At 49.0% G+C, this 16,368-nt stretch overlaps 1 protein-coding gene across 7 annotated transcripts in view; it reads left to right on the forward strand.

The window, feature by feature from the left end:
- Nucleotides 1–15,925, forward strand: part of SUGP2 (SURP and G-patch domain containing 2) — a 33,348-nt gene extending 17,423 nt beyond the window's left edge. For 4 of the 7 annotated variants that reach the window (XM_006199032.4, XM_072947320.1, XM_072947322.1 and 1 more), the window contains exons 5-11: nucleotides 433–920; nucleotides 1,976–2,087; nucleotides 6,913–7,430; nucleotides 9,266–9,327; nucleotides 12,226–12,362; nucleotides 13,000–13,120; nucleotides 15,670–15,925. In XM_006199032.4, coding sequence (XP_006199094.1) covers nucleotides 433–920; nucleotides 1,976–2,087; nucleotides 6,913–7,430; nucleotides 9,266–9,327; nucleotides 12,226–12,362; nucleotides 13,000–13,120 — 1,438 coding nt within the window. In that variant the 3' untranslated portion in view covers nucleotides 15,670–15,925. Of the gene's footprint in view, nucleotides 1–432; nucleotides 921–1,975; nucleotides 2,088–6,912; nucleotides 7,431–9,265; nucleotides 9,328–12,225; nucleotides 12,363–12,999; nucleotides 13,121–13,663 lie in introns of all 7 variants that reach the window. The other 3 variants (XM_072947324.1, XM_072947321.1, XR_012063145.1) reach the window with 2 other exon arrangements.
- Nucleotides 15,926–16,368: the final 443 nt, after the last annotated feature.

Genomic DNA, 16,368 nt, shown 5'->3' on the forward strand with positions numbered 1-16,368 from the left:
TCACAGCAGTGCCACACTGGCCTCAATTCAGTTAAAAGATCACTGAGTGTCCACCATCTGAAGGGCATCACCTCCCAGAAACAGTGTCCAAGAACAATGCTTGCCACTCCCTAGTAGGACAGTGCTTCCATGGTTCCAGGGTGACTGGTTCGTGAGGCCACCAGGAGCTACAAGCTCCTTCATGGCTGCTGATGACAGGAATTGAGGAGGAATCGACCAGTGCTCCATCATATCTCCTGGTTCCCCTGTAGTCACTCTGAGCAGGATGGATGGCCAGGGCCCAGCTCTGGGTACATGTTGGAGCCAGGCAGGGACTCTCCAAAAGCAGGGAGGTCGCCAAGTACAAAAGGTTTACGGAAATGTATTTACAGCAACAATTTGGTCATGCTGGTGTATTCACAAATGTCCTGCTGTGCGTGTTTTGTTATATAGGTTTTTGTCTGATGATAATAGTCTGGAGTATAAATATTACAAGCTGAAGCTGGCAGAAATGCAGCGGATGAGCCAGACTTTGCCAGGATCGGATCAGAAGCCGATGGCGGCCGAGTGTGCAGTCCGGGCCATGCTGTATGCCCGGGCAGTTCGGAGCCTCAAGAAGAGGCTCCTCCCGGGTCGGCGGCGGGGGCTGCTTCGAGCTCAAGGACTCCGGGGCTGGAAGGTGAGGAGAGCAACCACCGGGACCCAGACCCTCCTCTCCTCAGGCACCAGGTTGAAACACCATGGCCGGCAGGCTCCAGGCTTCTTGCAGGGAAAGCTGCCTCAGCCAGATGGAAATGATGCTGCCAAGGATTGTCCACCAGATCCTGCCAGACCCTCTCCTCGGGACCCCAGCCCAGAAGCCTCAGATCCATCCCTGAAGCCAGTAGGCGTGGATGTCTCTGAAGCCCCTCAGACTTCCTCTCCCTGCCCGTCTACTGACAGTGAGTTCTCACTCCTTTCCCCTCCTCTGAGCCCCAGCCCCAACACTGATCAATCTCCAGGGGTCTCTGCTGAGGTGGATGGCTTCAGTGGGCTGGGCTGCACTGGGCTGGGCAGCAGGCAGTAGTGAAAGGAACCTGGCCAGGGTGGTGCTCACGGAGGCACTCTCCTTGCTTTCTTGAGGGACCAGCCCTAGAATCCCACTGCATGTTTCCTCCTGCCCTGAGTGTGGAGCTGACATGAGGTGCTGCCCGGTGATTCTGTTCAAGGTCATCCTGTTGGCCAGCAGGGTGTGCCATCTGCCCATGCTTGGGCCTTTGAGCTCCTTGATCCATTTCTCTATTCTTGCCCATGTATGTTCTGTAAGGCTGCCCTTGTTCTCATTCTGCTTCTTCTTCCCTGCCACGGTCCCTCTGTTTCCCTTCTCAGGGTTATCTGACCCACATTTTCTTCTGTTTCTCCCAGCCGTTAACTTCTCCTTCCACAACAGGCCTACCCCCTGTCCTGTGCTTTCCATTCAGCACTAAGTGGGAATGTAGAGGGAAAGAATCTACCCAACAGCTTCATTCTCTAGCGGTTGCTATGTAATGAGCCACTCCAAACTGTGGCTTCAAAGAGGAGGCATCCAGTGTTGCTCCGAGTCAGCTGGGCTGGGCCTGCAAATGCATTTGCAGGCAGAGAGTAGTTGCCTTGGACTGCCAGCTGAGGTGATGGGGATGACTGAGCTACATGCCCGTCACCCTCTAGCAGCCAGATTGTGTTTGTTCACCTGACAGTCAGGATTCAGCATCCTGGAGAGGCAGTGGGGTGCTTGAGGCCTCTGAAGCCCAGTCTCCACATTTCTGTCCCATTCTCAGCCAGCAAGAGTCCCCAGGCCAGCCCCAGTTCAAGGAGAGAAAAGAGAGTTCACCTCTCCTGGACAGAGCTGCACAGTCACGTGGCAAAGGGCAAGGCTGCAATGAGGGGCCATCTTTGTAGTCAGTCTCCACAGCCCCATAATGTTCACATGGGAATTGACAGCTCAGAACTGATCCATGACAATTACTTTGTTTTGTAGTTGATGTGAAAACAATGGAGACTGCAGAGAAACTTGCTAAATTTGTTGCTCAGGTGGGACCAGAGATTGAACAATTCAGCATAGAAAACAGCACCGATAACCCTGACCTGTGGTACGTACCCATCATGCCCCTTTGACTTGAGTGTGTTCACCCCATGAGTGTCCTGAGAGCCCACAGGACAGCCTGGCAGATGCACTCCTGCCCCACAGATCAGCCCAGGATAAATCATGACTTCACTTCCACTGAGCTCAGGGCTGTTAGGGAGAAGCATCTGTTTGGGTTATTGGGAGATCGGCCCTCATCTGGGGCATCAGGGAAGCCTCCCTGGAGGGGAGCTGGAGCTAGATCCAAAGACTCAATGGATGTTTGCCAGGGCAAGGGGGAGAGAACACCTCAGCAGAGGGACTAGTATGTTCCCTAGAACCTGTGTGGAGGCAAAGAGGAGGGTGTGTCCTTGCCTGTGAGTCTGAGGAGGAGGGTGGACACTGTCCCTGGTCTTGCTGGCAGCTCTGGGCAGGATGAGAATGTGCTGCTCATGTACTATAATGGATGGGTCCTGGTCTGGGTGTGAGCAACAAGCATCTCCACGCATGGGGGCCTGGCACCCTTATGCCAAGAGGGGGCACCATTGTCCTTTCCATTCCTCAGATAGGGTGGCTGTTCAATGCTACGCAGCCCAAAGGTGACAGAACCAGGGCTGGAGCCCACTCTGCCTGTGGGGTGCAGGTTCTCCTTCAGGGGAAGGCCCCCTAGGGCCATGTGTTTCTGGTACTGAGCCATAACCCTGCTGGGCTCCCCGTGAAGTGAGTGGGGTTCCCGTGCTCTGTGGATTGTATCCTATAGCTGGCTAGGGAATCTGGACCCTTGCCCTGCTCCAACATGCTAGACACTTGTGCCTTAGTTTAATTAAGAATACAGATAAAAATTTTACATTTCCTGGAGCATTTCTGGGGCCCAGCGGTAACTAAGCGTGCAGTTCTAGCTTGTTTGGGACCTTGAGTGAGTCATACACTGGGGTTGCCTCCTTCCTGTGGGACTCAGACCAGCTACATGGAGCACTGATGGCCTTGCTGGACTTCAGCCTGCTTCTGCCTTTTACAGACCTGGGGGCTGCTGGGCCTTATAGACCTCAAAGTTGGGCTGCCCACGTATGAGGGACCTTACACTGGCAGGACCAGGCGAAGGGGACAGCTCAGTGAAGGGCAACCAGGAGCATTTTATCAGTTCTCTTTTTTTCCCTAGTGAAAACTACAGTTTGAAAGAGAACTCTGCATTATCCTGGGCACTTGACACTGCCAGGGATTGGGGTTATTCCTTTCCCTCTGACAGCCTTTTCTGAGCAGTGTTCCTCATATAGCACTTTCTCCTCCTTTCCCACATGGAGACCCCAGGAAACTACAGTAGCATCAGATGAGGTGATTTACTCTGTCCCCCAGTGCTCGTAGAATAGTTTGAAGAAGACTTCACCGAACAGCACACCTGTTTAGTAAAGGCCAAATGACTTTGTGTTTTCTTTTCCTTTAGAAAATTTTTATTTCTAAGGTGCTCCTTAGCTGCTTGAGTTAATTCATTTTGTGTTTGTGGTTGTCATCAATTTGATACACACTCAGGTTCCTTTGTTTCTGCTGAAATCAGTTTGGGTGCTTTTTTTTCACATCCTTTTAAACAAGTAAATAAGTACAGCATTTGTGTGGCTCTAAAGTAAAAATTAGAAGAGGTAAGTTCAGAGAAGTCTCATGCCCTCTACCTATCAATGGGATACCATTTTCATTCATTTCTCTCTGTGTGTGTGTGTGTGTGTGTGTGTGTATGTATGTTCCCTCATAGCTCTTACACCAATAAGTAGTCGTCTATATGTAATAGACTCTTGCATCTTGCTTTTTTCCCTTTACAGCATATCTAGAAGTTCCCCTCTGCCTGTCCCACCTATACCCTCATCTCTGTTCCATTGTGTCATCCTCCACATGCAGCCACACCTGTTCCCAGTGTGCTAGAGAGGCATGCCTTAGTTTAAGATAGATTTTTTTTTTAAAGTTTTTTCTGTATAGCACAGGGAACTATGTTCAATTTCTTGTAATAACCTTTAATGAAAAAGAATACGAAAACAAATATATGTGTGTATCTGTATGACTGGGACATTGTGCTGTATACCAGAAATTGACACATTGTAACTGACTGTACTTCAATTAAAAATAAATAAATAAATTTAAACCTCCATCCCAAGGGAAAAAAAAAAGAATACTGTTTGAAACTTGACATTTCCTGGAGCGTTCCTGGGACCCAGTAGTGACTCAGCACACTCTTGTAGCTTGTTTAGCCTAGTGCACAGTTGCTTTGTGTTTGTGGCCATTGAGTATCTTCCAGAAGGGGGATTAATGCAAACTAAGTTTTGATAGGTAGTGCAGGTTTTCCTCCCTGGGTCCACTCTCCCAGCAGTATCATGAGTGCCTGTCCCCACTCCTCCCACCTTTTGATGTGCCTTTGAACCAGTGGGATTATGAGACATTTCTCATTTTCTCAATGAAGTTTTAGTTTGCATTTTTCTTAAGTAAAATTTTGAAGCCCTTTTCATAAACTTATGTGTCATTTTTATATCTTTATGTAAACTGTTCATATCATTTGCTCTTTGTTTTTTTAAAAGAAGTTTCATCCTCTTAGAAAAAAGTTTTGTTGAGGTATAATTGACATGCCATAAACTTCACATATTTGTCTAATTAGTTTTAATGCATATTTACACCTGTGCAACCATCACCACCATCAAGATGACGAACACATTCATGACCCAAAAGTTCCCTTGTGCCCTTTGTCATCCCTTCCTGCAGGCAGCTGCTGATCCGTGCTCTCTCACTGTAAATAGTTGGCATTTTCTATAATTATATGTAAATGCAGTTTGTTCTCTCCTTTTGTCTAGCTTCTTACTCCACATAATTACTTGGATTCAGCCATGTTGTGTGTATCCATAGTTCACTTTTGAATGCTGTGTATCACATTGTGTGGCTGGACCAGTTATTTACTCCTTCAGCTGTTGATGGCATTGAGTTGTTCCTGGTCTGGGATGATTACAAATAAAGCTGCTGTGAGCAGCCATTTACAAGGTCTGCTTTTATTTCTCTCCAGTAAAATACTGAGTCAGGGAAAGGCTGGCTGCCAAACTGACTTTCTAAGTGGTGGCACAGTTCTACATGTCTAGCAGCCTGGATGAGAGTTCTGGTTCTTCCCCATCCTCACCAGCACTTGATAGTGTCAGTCTTTTTCACATTAGCCCTCCCAGTGTGGAGGAGGGGGTTTCGCACTGTGGTTCTCATTTGTGTTTCCCTGAGGATAACTGTGTTGAGCATCTTTGCATGTGCTCGTTTATTTCTTTAGTGAAATGTCTTTTTGGATCTTTGGGCTATTTTTTAATTGAGTTGTTTATTTACTTACTAATGAATTTTGAGAGCTTGTTATATATTCTTAATACAAGTCCTTTATCAGATATGTGATTTGTAGATATTTTCTCCCAGTCTGTGACTTGTTTTCTCATTCTAGCAGTCTTTTGGAGGGCAGAAGTTCTTAATTTTTGCCCTTTTCTCGATTGGGCTTTTTGGATTTATTCTTAGTTTCTACAAGTGTTTACCTGTGATGTAATTGCATTTATTTCCTTCTTAAGTGGATATTTAACTTTCATTTTGCTTATGGTATGTTCTACAATGCAGAAATGTTTTATGTAGTCAAATTTATCAATTTTTTTCTTTTATTGCACCTGGATACTAAGTTACAGTTAGAAAGAATCTCCCAACACTCAGATTATAAAGACATTTATACATTTTCTCCCACTACTTGTATGGCTTGGTTTTTGCATTTAGATTTCCAGTCTTTGTGTGGTTATTTAGGAGCAGAAAGTACAGCATAGATCCAACTTAAATATTTTTCTAAAAAAGCTACCCAGTTGTCCCAACACTATTCATTTAAAAGATCTTTTTCACAGTGGCTTGAGGCCACCTTCATCAAATACTGGGTTTCTGGCCTTTCTCTTGGTCTGTCTGTCCACGGACCAGTACCATGCTGTTTTTTTCACTTTGTTTTGTTTCGGTTTTTTGCTATTTTGACTATAGAGGTTTCATACACCTTGTAATATCCATTGGAGCTGGACCCCTTGTTGATCTTGTCCAGGTTTTTCCCAGATATTCTTGCATATTTATGTTTCTATATGAACTGAAGAATCATACTGTGTTTCTATATGAATTAAGAATCATGTTTAGATCCAGAAAAAAAATGATGCTTTTACTGGGATACTTTTAAACTTTAATATGTTAATTAGGGGAAATTGACATCATTACGAAGCTGAGTTGTCCTATCTAAGGACAAAGGCTGTCTTTCCTTTGGCCCAAGTATATTTTGTGTGTTTTCAGTTTCTCACACCAGCCGCAGCTCCAGTGGCTCAGGCCGTTGGACTCTGCAGTGCAAAGAGGCCATATTACCATGACATTCACTCACCTTTGCTGCAGGACGTGAGGCAGAAGGTGCTGCAAGTGGCAGACCTTTTTCCATCTCATAGCTGGAGTGTGGGAGGAACAGTGAGCAAACGCAGGCCCAGAGTGGCCGGTGATGTAATTAGAAAGATGAAGTAAGGCCCAAGTCGGATCTTCTGGCTGTAGTGTTAGAGCTCGTACTAGCATGTTCCCTGGTCGTCCCTGCATACCTTGTTCCTCCACCTCCCTCCCCCGAAAAGCAGTTAGGCCTCTTACGTTCTGGCTCCTTTGTTAAATTACTAATACTCCTTAAACTATCTCATTGCACAGCTGACCATCAACCGTAGCTGGCAGAAAGAGGTCATGTTATTTGCTTCTTTGTCCCACTTCCAGCTTTGTTGAGTCCATTTGGAAGTTTCAGCGAATGGCAGTGTTCAGAGAGCCATCTGATTAACCATAACCAGTGTATTTCATCTTTATCCCAGGTTTCTACATGACCAAAATAGTTCAGCTTTCAAATTCTATCGAAAGAAAGTATTTGAACTGTGCCCATCGATTTGCTTTTCATCATCTCCGCTGACCCTCCAAGCCAACGAGAGCGCTGATTCTCAGGAGAGCCCCCTAGAACCCATGGAAGGGGAAGGAGAGTTTGAGGACGAACCCCCTCAGCATGAGGCCGAGCTGGAGAGCCCAGTGATGCCTGAGGAGGACGAGGACGAGGAGGACGAAGAGGAGGAGGATGAGGAGGGGGGTGAGGAGGTCCCCACTCCTGGAGAGGCCTCCAGGCCGATGGGCGGGTCTACCAAGTCCGAGTGCTCTGAGGGCAGCCCCCCTGCTGATGGCCTCCTGAGTGAAGTGGCCGAGGATGGCCCTGCTGGTGCGCCCGCCCTGTCACAGGCTTCCTCAGGGGCCTGCTTTCCCCGGAAGAGGGTCAGCAGCAAGTCATTGAAGGTCGGCATGATTCCAGCTCCCAAGAGACTATGTCTCATCCAGGAGCCGAAAGGTGAGTACACAGCCATCAGCACAGCGCCCTCAGAAGGGGTCTTCTGTTTAACACCTGAAGAGGAGTCATGGTGCTTATTGTGGGCCATGGAAAATCGTGGAGACGTTCCTGACTGCTTTGAAGAATTTACTGGCCTTCAGCCCAGGTTCAGCTGTGAGATGACCAGCTGGCCCCTGTCACCCTTCCTGCCTCTGATTGCTTTGGCTAATGTGGACGTTACCTTTCAGAATCCCCCCTGGGCCAACACAACATAGGGTTCTTTGGTCTTGAATTTTTAACCTAAAATAGTGCTACTAGTTTTGTATACCAGTCCAAAATGTTCATGAGAAACTGATGTTTCTAGTTGGTCTAAAGTCGGCACTCTAGAGGGACACTGCATGTGGCTTCTGGCGCCCCACATGCTGCTTGTTATTTTACATAATTGCTCAGATTCCAGCAGAGGAATCCTGGCAGTGGAAGGAATGGGCCTGGGTCACCTTGTGGCTGTTTGCTGTCTGTGATCTTGAGGGGTGCCCAGCTTTCTGAACCCCGCAAAGGCCCCAGGGTAGTGACGATGAGACAGGAGGATGTGGAGCAGGACTAGTCTCGGGTAGTCGTTAGTGGGAGCTGTGCACTCCCTGCTCTGCCTGCCTTGGCCATGGAAGGCCATCTCCTGCTCCTGTGTTGGGAGGGTCAATCTTCTTGAGATACAGTTTACTAGCAACAAAATGCATCCTTTTCAAAAAGTGGACAGTGCAAGGAGTTTTGACAAAGGTACATAGGCATGAACCGCTCCCAGTACGGCAGAGGTGGAGCCCATTCCAGAAATGTCTCCGTGTTCCTCTTGGGTCTCCTCCTCTACCCAGCCCTGGCAGCCACTTTCTGGCTTTGTGGTTTTGCTTTTTCTAGAATGTCAGTTGGTGCATCATCATGTGCTGCCTTTCGTTAGGCTGCCCGCTGCCCACCCAGGTGTCTCCACACAGCCAGGCCTGGGCCATGTTTCATGTATGGGGCTGATGCTTCAATACTTGTGTGTGAGGCAGTTTTGGTGAACAGCAGTCCGTCGTGTGTGTAGAACCTGTGTGTTTCACGTTATTGAGGCCATCACATTCACCCCCACTAGTGTCAGTTTCTACTGCTGATGAAATAGTTCTCGTGGTTTGTGTTTAGAAACCTTGGCATTGCAATGGATTACTAACTATTCTGCCAAAATCTTGTCCTTCAGAACTTAGCACAAAGGGTGGTAGCACATCAGAATGACTGCTAAGGTGGTCTCCATGGGGGGAACGTGGAGTTCTTTCTGTTTTAGAAGCTCTCAGTTGCTTGATAGGGTGATTGATTAGACAGTACCAGACCTGCTGATCTACCCTGTGATAACATGTGTAAATATGGTAATAACTATAATAATAATGTGATTTGGCGCTCTGTAGGAAAAGCATGTTTGTTTTACTGGAAAGTTACACGTGGACTTTAATTATCTATGGAACAGTCCCAGAGACACAAGGAGGGCACAGTGTTGCAAATAGTTCATTTGTTGAAACAAAATATATTCCTACAGTCATGGAAAATGATCCCCGCTTCCAGTCCTTCATCATAAATGTGGGAGTCACACTTAAGTAGACTCTACCACAGTGAGGCAGCCCTCAGTTGAGGCGGTGTTCTGCGTCTGTGCTCTGTGGGTCACACGATTCCTGAGAGGAGCGAGGGCCAAACGGCTGGTGTTGTGGTGCAGCTCTGAGCCACCTTCTGTCAGCAGAGGGGCTCTTAGCCAAAACTGCAGCACCCTCATTTTCTTTCTTAGTAACTTGGGGAAAGCGCATATATATGTGTGTGTGTGTATTTCTTTTGTCTTCTAGTTCACGAACCAGTTCGAATTGCCTATGACAGGCCTCGGGGTCGTCCCGTGTCCAAGAAGAAGGTGAGCATGACTGTGAATCCTCCCGTGTGACGTAGTCAGAGTTTGCCAGCGTTTCAAAGGATACTGTGGCTGTGACTAAGCTATACTCATACTTCAGGCCAGGTGTCAGTTTTTCTCTCAGGGGCTTTTCTCTCCAGGGGCTTCTTAAAACTGTTTTGCTTTGTCCAAGGAGGAAGTAATTAGTCCATTTAATGGATGGGTGAGTCTGAAGAGATGAACAAGATGTCTCAACCATTGAGAAGTTCAGATTTAGTGAACTACAGTTGTGATTGAAAGAGTGCACTACTTTGCTAGTAAGTGGAGCACGTGCTCGTGTGTGTTCATTAACTGATCAGCACCTCCTATGTGCCCAGCCCATCTACCTACCTAGAGGCAGCAGTGAGCAGGGCTGGCAGCAACAGAAATGTACAAGATCCAGTCATCGGGGTGCTGTGGGTGCAGAGAAGCAGGTCAAAGGGAAATGGGGTATAATGTGGGTTGAGGGGTACTCTTTAACCAGGGGGGCCTAGGAGAAGCCTCAGGGCAGTCATATTTCAGCAGGGGCCCTTTATGCCTAGAGTGGAGTGATGGGGGTGGTGAGGTGAGGAAGTAGAGGTGCAAGCACCCAGGTCACTTCAAGGTCTGTAGATGGATGTCAGCACCGTGGCCCCTTTTCTCGGAGACACTCTCAGGGAACCATGGTGGTGATTTGAGTGGAAAGCATAGCCACTTTGGCTGCTGTGTTGAGAGCAACCTGTGGGATCAGGGGCCAGGCAGACTCGGGAGACCAAGTGAAGTTAGTGGGACGTGCTGATGGGTTGGATGTGGAACAGATAAAGTCACGAATCCAGGGTGACTCCAGGGTTGTCAGCCTGGGCAGTTATGAGGATGCAGCTGCCATTGACTGAAATGGGGAGTCCCTCTGGGGGGCAGGTCATTGGAAGGAGATGGGGGCACACTCCAAACAGCTGATTGGACGTCTGTCAGAGCAGGTGAAGCTGAGCAAGGTAACCAGGGCTATATGTGGGGACATCTAAGGATCCCACAGATCATTAGAGATCAGGAAGGTAAGTAAGGTAGCTGGTGAGGTCTCTACTGGTGTCAGATTGGGAGGAAAGCCCGTGTAGTGGCTCAGACCTAAGTGCATTGTGTCAGTCTCAATGGCCAGAGGAAGTATCAGTGTGACCCCAGTTACAGTTGGGAGCAGGGACCTTCCTGTGCCCGAAGCTTGTGGTCCTAAATGGTGTGCTGGCTTTTAAGCTGAGATAGCACCCGGGTACCCTTCTGGTGGCTTGGGTGAAGGCGCAGCCTGGTGAGGGGACAGCTATTTCAGGCTCACCTAATCTTGGCATTTGAATCCTGAAGTTCCATTTGTACATCTGTAAAGTGGGGCAGCTATACCAACCATGCAGGTAGGAGATACCTTGAGGATTAAACAAAATGCATGTTAACTTGGTGTGTAGCCACTGTCCTGCAAAGTGGGTGTTTTTTTTGGGGGGGGTGACTGCAGGCAGGTAGGAGACCTCCCCTGCAGCTCTCTGTGTGCACCTCAGCCTGGCCCATGGTGCACGGCTTTTCTCCAGCCCCAGGAGACCAGGCAGGGTGATTCTTAGACACAAATTGAAAACTCAGAGAGATCTGTCCAGGCTGAGCTGATCCCTGTCCCTCCCATTGCTCCCACCTGAGCGGCTTACCTGACATTTGGGGAACCCGTGGCCAGCCTTTCCTCTGCCTCCCCCACCCTCTTCCCCTCCCGCATTTGTTCCCTACTCAGACCCCCTCTGCTACTCCAGCTGCCTTGATCAGGACAGAGGGGCTCTCTCCCCAGGAGTGTGTAAGACCCTCTTGGTCTCCTCAGTCTGTGTTGAGTGTTAAGTAAATCGGTAAGAGAAACACGGGCTCAGGCAGCAGGGACTGAGCCCCCAGCTGCCCAGCAGTTCCAGCACACTGTGGATGCTGATGAATATTCATGATTGAATGGAAGTCCCCTCTGCTCATCCTAGGCAGGCTCCTCCTCTAGAGGCCTCCAGGCCTCTTAACTTATCTTCCCGCAGCCAGCTCTGGAGCCCAGATCTCCTCCAGGTCTCCTTACCGCTGCGCCTGTAAGGTCCTGCCCAGCTGCACTAGCTCCCAGTGAGGTCTGCTCTGTGGTAGACATGGACTCCCGAGTCCAAGTAAAACCCAGTCCTTGTCCTTAGGAAGCTCTCAGAGCTCCAGACCTGGGAAGGAACAGACAGACAGACACACATGAGTCAATCAGGTTTGCTGAGCAGTGCCCAAAGGCAGCCAGGGAAGTTTCCAGGCTGGAGTCACACTGCTCATAGTTCTGGAAGCCCATAGGAATGAATGAAGCAATGGGGTGACGGGGCAGGGGGTCAAATCGGAAGGACCCTTTGAGCCAGTTTTCTGCACAGCCTCTCTCCACCACCTATCTGGCCCCTCCTGCCTCAGTCCTGCCTCTGCTCTGACTCCTGCACTCCAGGGCCTTCTTTCCTCAAGGCCTGTGCCCTGTTTCCTCAGCCTGGGATGTGCCCTCTGGTTATCACGGGGCCACACTATTTATCCATGTCTCCACTCTGGGTTCTTCCTACTGACTCTTTGGTGCCAGGACCCACATCCCCTCATGAAGTTGAACTCACAGTCTTACCATGGCAGTAAGAGTGGTCACGGTGAAGCCTAAGAGGCTGATCCAGCTCAGTTCTGTAGGGGCACCTGAGGCGGGTGACCTCCAATCTTTAGCAGCCTCAACCTACCCAGGGACTGTTGCCAGGAACTGGGGAGGTGACCATGGCTTGATCTTGAGCGTCTGGGGAGTCAGGGAGGCATTAGGGGTATTAGTACTGGGGCATGTCCAGGTGCAACCCAGGGCAGACCCTCGTTCTTCACTCCACCCTACATGCCACTCTTCTCTCTCCTCAGAAACCCAAGGACTTTGATTTCACTCAGCAGAAGCTGACCGACAAGAACCTGGGGTTCCAGATGCTACAGAAGATGGGCTGGAAGGAGGGCCACGGCCTGGGCTCCTGTGGGAAGGGCATCAGGGAGCCCGTCAGCGTGTATGCGGCGGGTGCTGGGGGCCAAGGGTGGGGATGGGCAGCGTGCCTGGGGAGATGAGGCTTTCTGTGGGATTCTTGTCCTCAGTCCTTTGGTCATCCTGATTCTTGGTTTCTCTCATGTTGAATGTGGCTTGAAGCAGATCATTGACACATGCAGGTGTTCACACAACTCCTTGCACTTGAGTAGACTTGGTCCCTGGCATTTGGCCGCATTCATTATTGTCATAAAAGCGGAGTAGTAATACTGGGTAGTTACACTAAGAACCGCTTACTTCCCTTTTCCGAGAACCCATACGCAGACTAGCCTGGGTCCAGGGTAGAACATGGCCCAGAGTTAAAGCCCCATTAACATCCAACAAGCATTTCAGTTAAAACTGAGCTTATCACCTGCTGGGGAGGCTTTCTGCTGTAATCAGGGGCTGGTTTCTGAGCATGCCCCTCAGAAGTTTCACATACCTGCACAGGTGAGTACCCCTTGTTCCCCACAGTGAATCATGTCTTTACTTTCCCTTTCCCTTGCTGTCACTGTTATGTGTCCCTCATACCTCTGTCCCACTCTGACTGCTCGGGCTGTTTTCGGTCTCCTGGTGGCCAACTCTGGGCTCAGGTGTGGCTAACTCTCCATTTTGCTCCTTAGGGGAACTGCCTCAGAAGGGGAGGGGTTGGGTGCCGACGGGCAGGAACACAAAGAAGACACGTTTGATGTGTTCCGTCAGAGGATGATGCAGATGTACAGACACAAACGGGCCAACAAATAGGTATGTGTGTGAGCTAGTGTGTGGGGCAGACTGCCTAAGCTGACGTTCTGGTTCGCAGAGAGGCTTCCTCCAGAAGAGTTGGTGTGCCCCATTCCTCAAAAACCAAACATCAAAATATCACCCCCCAAAAAATTCAAAAAATTCCATGAGGGAAAAAAAAGGAGTGTTTGGATGCAGATGTATCCCACCTCTCGCCTTCCAGGTTTGCCTGAAGGAGCGAGCCCCATGCTCTCCAAGAGCAGCTGTGTGCAGCCCATGGCGGGGCCTCAGCTCAGGGCTCCCAGGCTCGACTGCACGTGGCCATCTTGTGGAAACAAGCTGCCACAGGAGTGGCCTTGTGTCCTGCAAGTGTAAGGGTGACCTGGAAGCTGGCGCAGCAGAGGATGCCACTTTGCCTCATGCCTTTCTGAGGGTCTTCAAATCCTTTTCCTTCTGAAGGGCTTTTGACCTATAAATATCTTCATCTTTCTCCTCTTTTTAGTTGCCCTCTCCACCCATAATTTCCAACTCAGTTTTGAACAAAATCATTCTCTCCCTAAATAGATGAAAACCATTGGTGAAAAAAGATAAGCTTGAAGCAGCAATTACTCTTATAACGCCACCTCTGTCCTGGATCTGCCCTGGAACCAGTGCCCAAGTAGGTTTGGTGTGTACGTGGAAAACAAACTACAGTTTCTGGTGCAGAGGGTCCACCTGCTGGCTTTTCTTTTTCTTAAAAAAAGAGAATGCACCATTTTCAGTCTGCTTTGGCCTTTTCCCCCTCTTCCAAATGCTTCTGGCAGCAGGTCCTCTCCAAGTCTTCCCTGGTTCCCCTCAGAAGGTGGGGCTGCCCTTGAAAGCACCAGTGCCTTATAAGTGCTCAGGAACTCCTGTCGGTTTTCCTGTCCCAGGACACGTTGCTCTCTAAAAGTGATCTGTTAGCAAACTTGATGCTGAAACAGACAATCACAGATCATATCTTCTCAAATTTAAATAGGGAACGTAAATCAGTAATAATGAAGTCCATGCTCTGGTCCCACAGCCTGTCAGTTGGAGTGCTAGAGCCCTTTGAACAAGTGGAGATACTTGATTCAATGAACGTGTTATTTATGGAGTCTCATCTCTTAAATGCATCCCAAGAGACTTAATGAAATTTCAGCAACGTATTCAGCAGCTATATTCAGTGGGGAGTAATCATTACACTGATGAAACTTTCCCCAAATTTACATGTCTCTTTAGAATCCTCAAAGGAAACTCGTTTTTCTTTTTTTTCCCTAAACCACATATGGAGTCTCCTACAAAGGGGTGGGAGGTGTAAACTCTTCAAGACACTTCATTTTTTGCATATGTGGCAGTGTAAAGAGTTGTTTTATTAGGGCCTTTGTACAGAGCAGAAAGGATCCTCTTGGGGTGGGCTCTGCAGCTGTTTGCTATTTGAAGGCATACGATGGCCGCCCCTTCCAGCTTCCCGCACTCTGCTTCTTGCAGCTACATGCGAAATTCTCAGGCTGTGGGAATCTCTCAACCCTTCCTCATAAAACAGCAGTGTTGAAGTTTTAAATATGTGCCAAAATCTGGAAAACTTGGGATCCTGCTGATACTGCAAGCTTGGGGAACACAGCAGTGAGTTATCCTGTTGGCCACTTCTATTGGCTGTTAAGAAATCCTTGCTTTCTCAAAGCCGCAGATCTCCTGGGCTGAAGTCCCAGGCTCCTCTGGTTCTGTCTTGTCTGTCTGGCCTGCGCTCATCGGCACAGTGTCACAGGCCTGTCAGCATCTCATGTGCCCACCTGATGCTGCCTTTCTTCATGTCAGGTGTAGTCCCTAGGGTTCTGCTTGTTTCTGGTCACTTTTGTTGCTTTGGCAACTGGCAGATCTTAATGGCCAACAACACGCTGGAGGTGCCTTAGCAGAATTGAAACAGCCGGCAGGCATGGTGTGGTTTTGAGATTCATTTTTTCCTCTCTGCTAATCCTTCCTGTAGCCTTCCCTGTTGGCTGTGGGTTAGTGGTAGAACCTTCAGAACAGGGCCTTGGTCCCCTGTGGCCTTTCACAGAGCACCTGTTGGCCCTAAGTGATGCATGCACCCTGCCCAGCATGGGTTCTGGCCCTTTCAAGCATAGCTCTGACTATCATATTCACTTTGTCTTAGTGGGCTTATTCTTGGCTTTCTCTGCTTTTATTTACAAGTAAAATACTTTAGGAATTCCCAGGGTTTGAGCCCTGTTCCCACAGCCTCCAGCCACTCCTCCTCCTGGGGATGTCTTGCTTTGAGCTGACACTGTGAGCCTTTGGCAGATGTCAAAGGGAATACATACTTCTTGAGCCTGGAAAGTCCTGTGAGCACTCAGGTGATGCTTCTATGGAGTTGACTTTGAGGCAGTGCAGGCACTGCGGGAGCTGGGGTGGAGCGTGGTGGTGCATCCTCAGGGAGACCAGTGTGCTGGCTCTCCGCACCTGCCCTCGCTCTCTCCAGCAGAGGCCGCTCTGCAGGGAGCGGGCGTGCAAGCGAGCGCGATGTGCAGTTGCATAGCCTTGTCAAAGTCACAGTGTCTTTTCTGTCATTCTAGTTCCAGGGTCTCTTCCGTGAGGACGACAGGCATCCGGAAAGTGTTAACTCGCCACTTTGGGTGCTTACTGTCTCTGCCTTGTTTCCATCACTGGAAATCATATATAGAGAATTTTAGCATTTTTGGTCCTTGGTAAAACCTAGAAGATGTTTGTGATGTTACAAAGTGGAAGTTTTTTTCTTTCTTTTTTTTAATCTGAGAAGTTGTGAATGTTGTTAATCATTTAGCAGTTGAAATAAATGTAGAGGAAACCCAATTTTCCATGGTCTCCATTGATGTGTTTTTAAATTAGACTGGTTGGGGAATGCATGGTAGGTGTTGTAGTGCCCACGTGGAACACGACCGTAAACCCTGTGGCCTCCCAGGCATGCCTTCTGCCTGCCAGGGCCTCTCCGACTGGCCTGCCACAGCTGGAGGGCCTGGTAGGTCACCGGGAAAGCCCAGAAGGTGCCAGAGACTGGGTAGTGATCAGGGCCAAGCACAGTGGGTGGGTGCACCCTGTTCTGTGGGGAGGAGAGTTTATTGCTGGGTACAGAAATCTGCCTTTGAGAGGGTATTGGGACGTAGGAGCCTTACCTGAGCCACCTGTGATTCACCTGCCCACCTCAAGACCTTACTGATCTGAAGGTCAGGGTTCCAGCTGCCAGAGTTAGACCAAGGCCCACTTGGGCTTCCCCCTGACGGAATAAGCAGTGCATG

This window comes from Vicugna pacos, chromosome 22, assembly GCF_048564905.1.
Source record: "Vicugna pacos chromosome 22, VicPac4, whole genome shotgun sequence".
NCBI classification, from domain to species: domain Eukaryota; kingdom Metazoa; phylum Chordata; class Mammalia; order Artiodactyla; family Camelidae; genus Vicugna; species Vicugna pacos.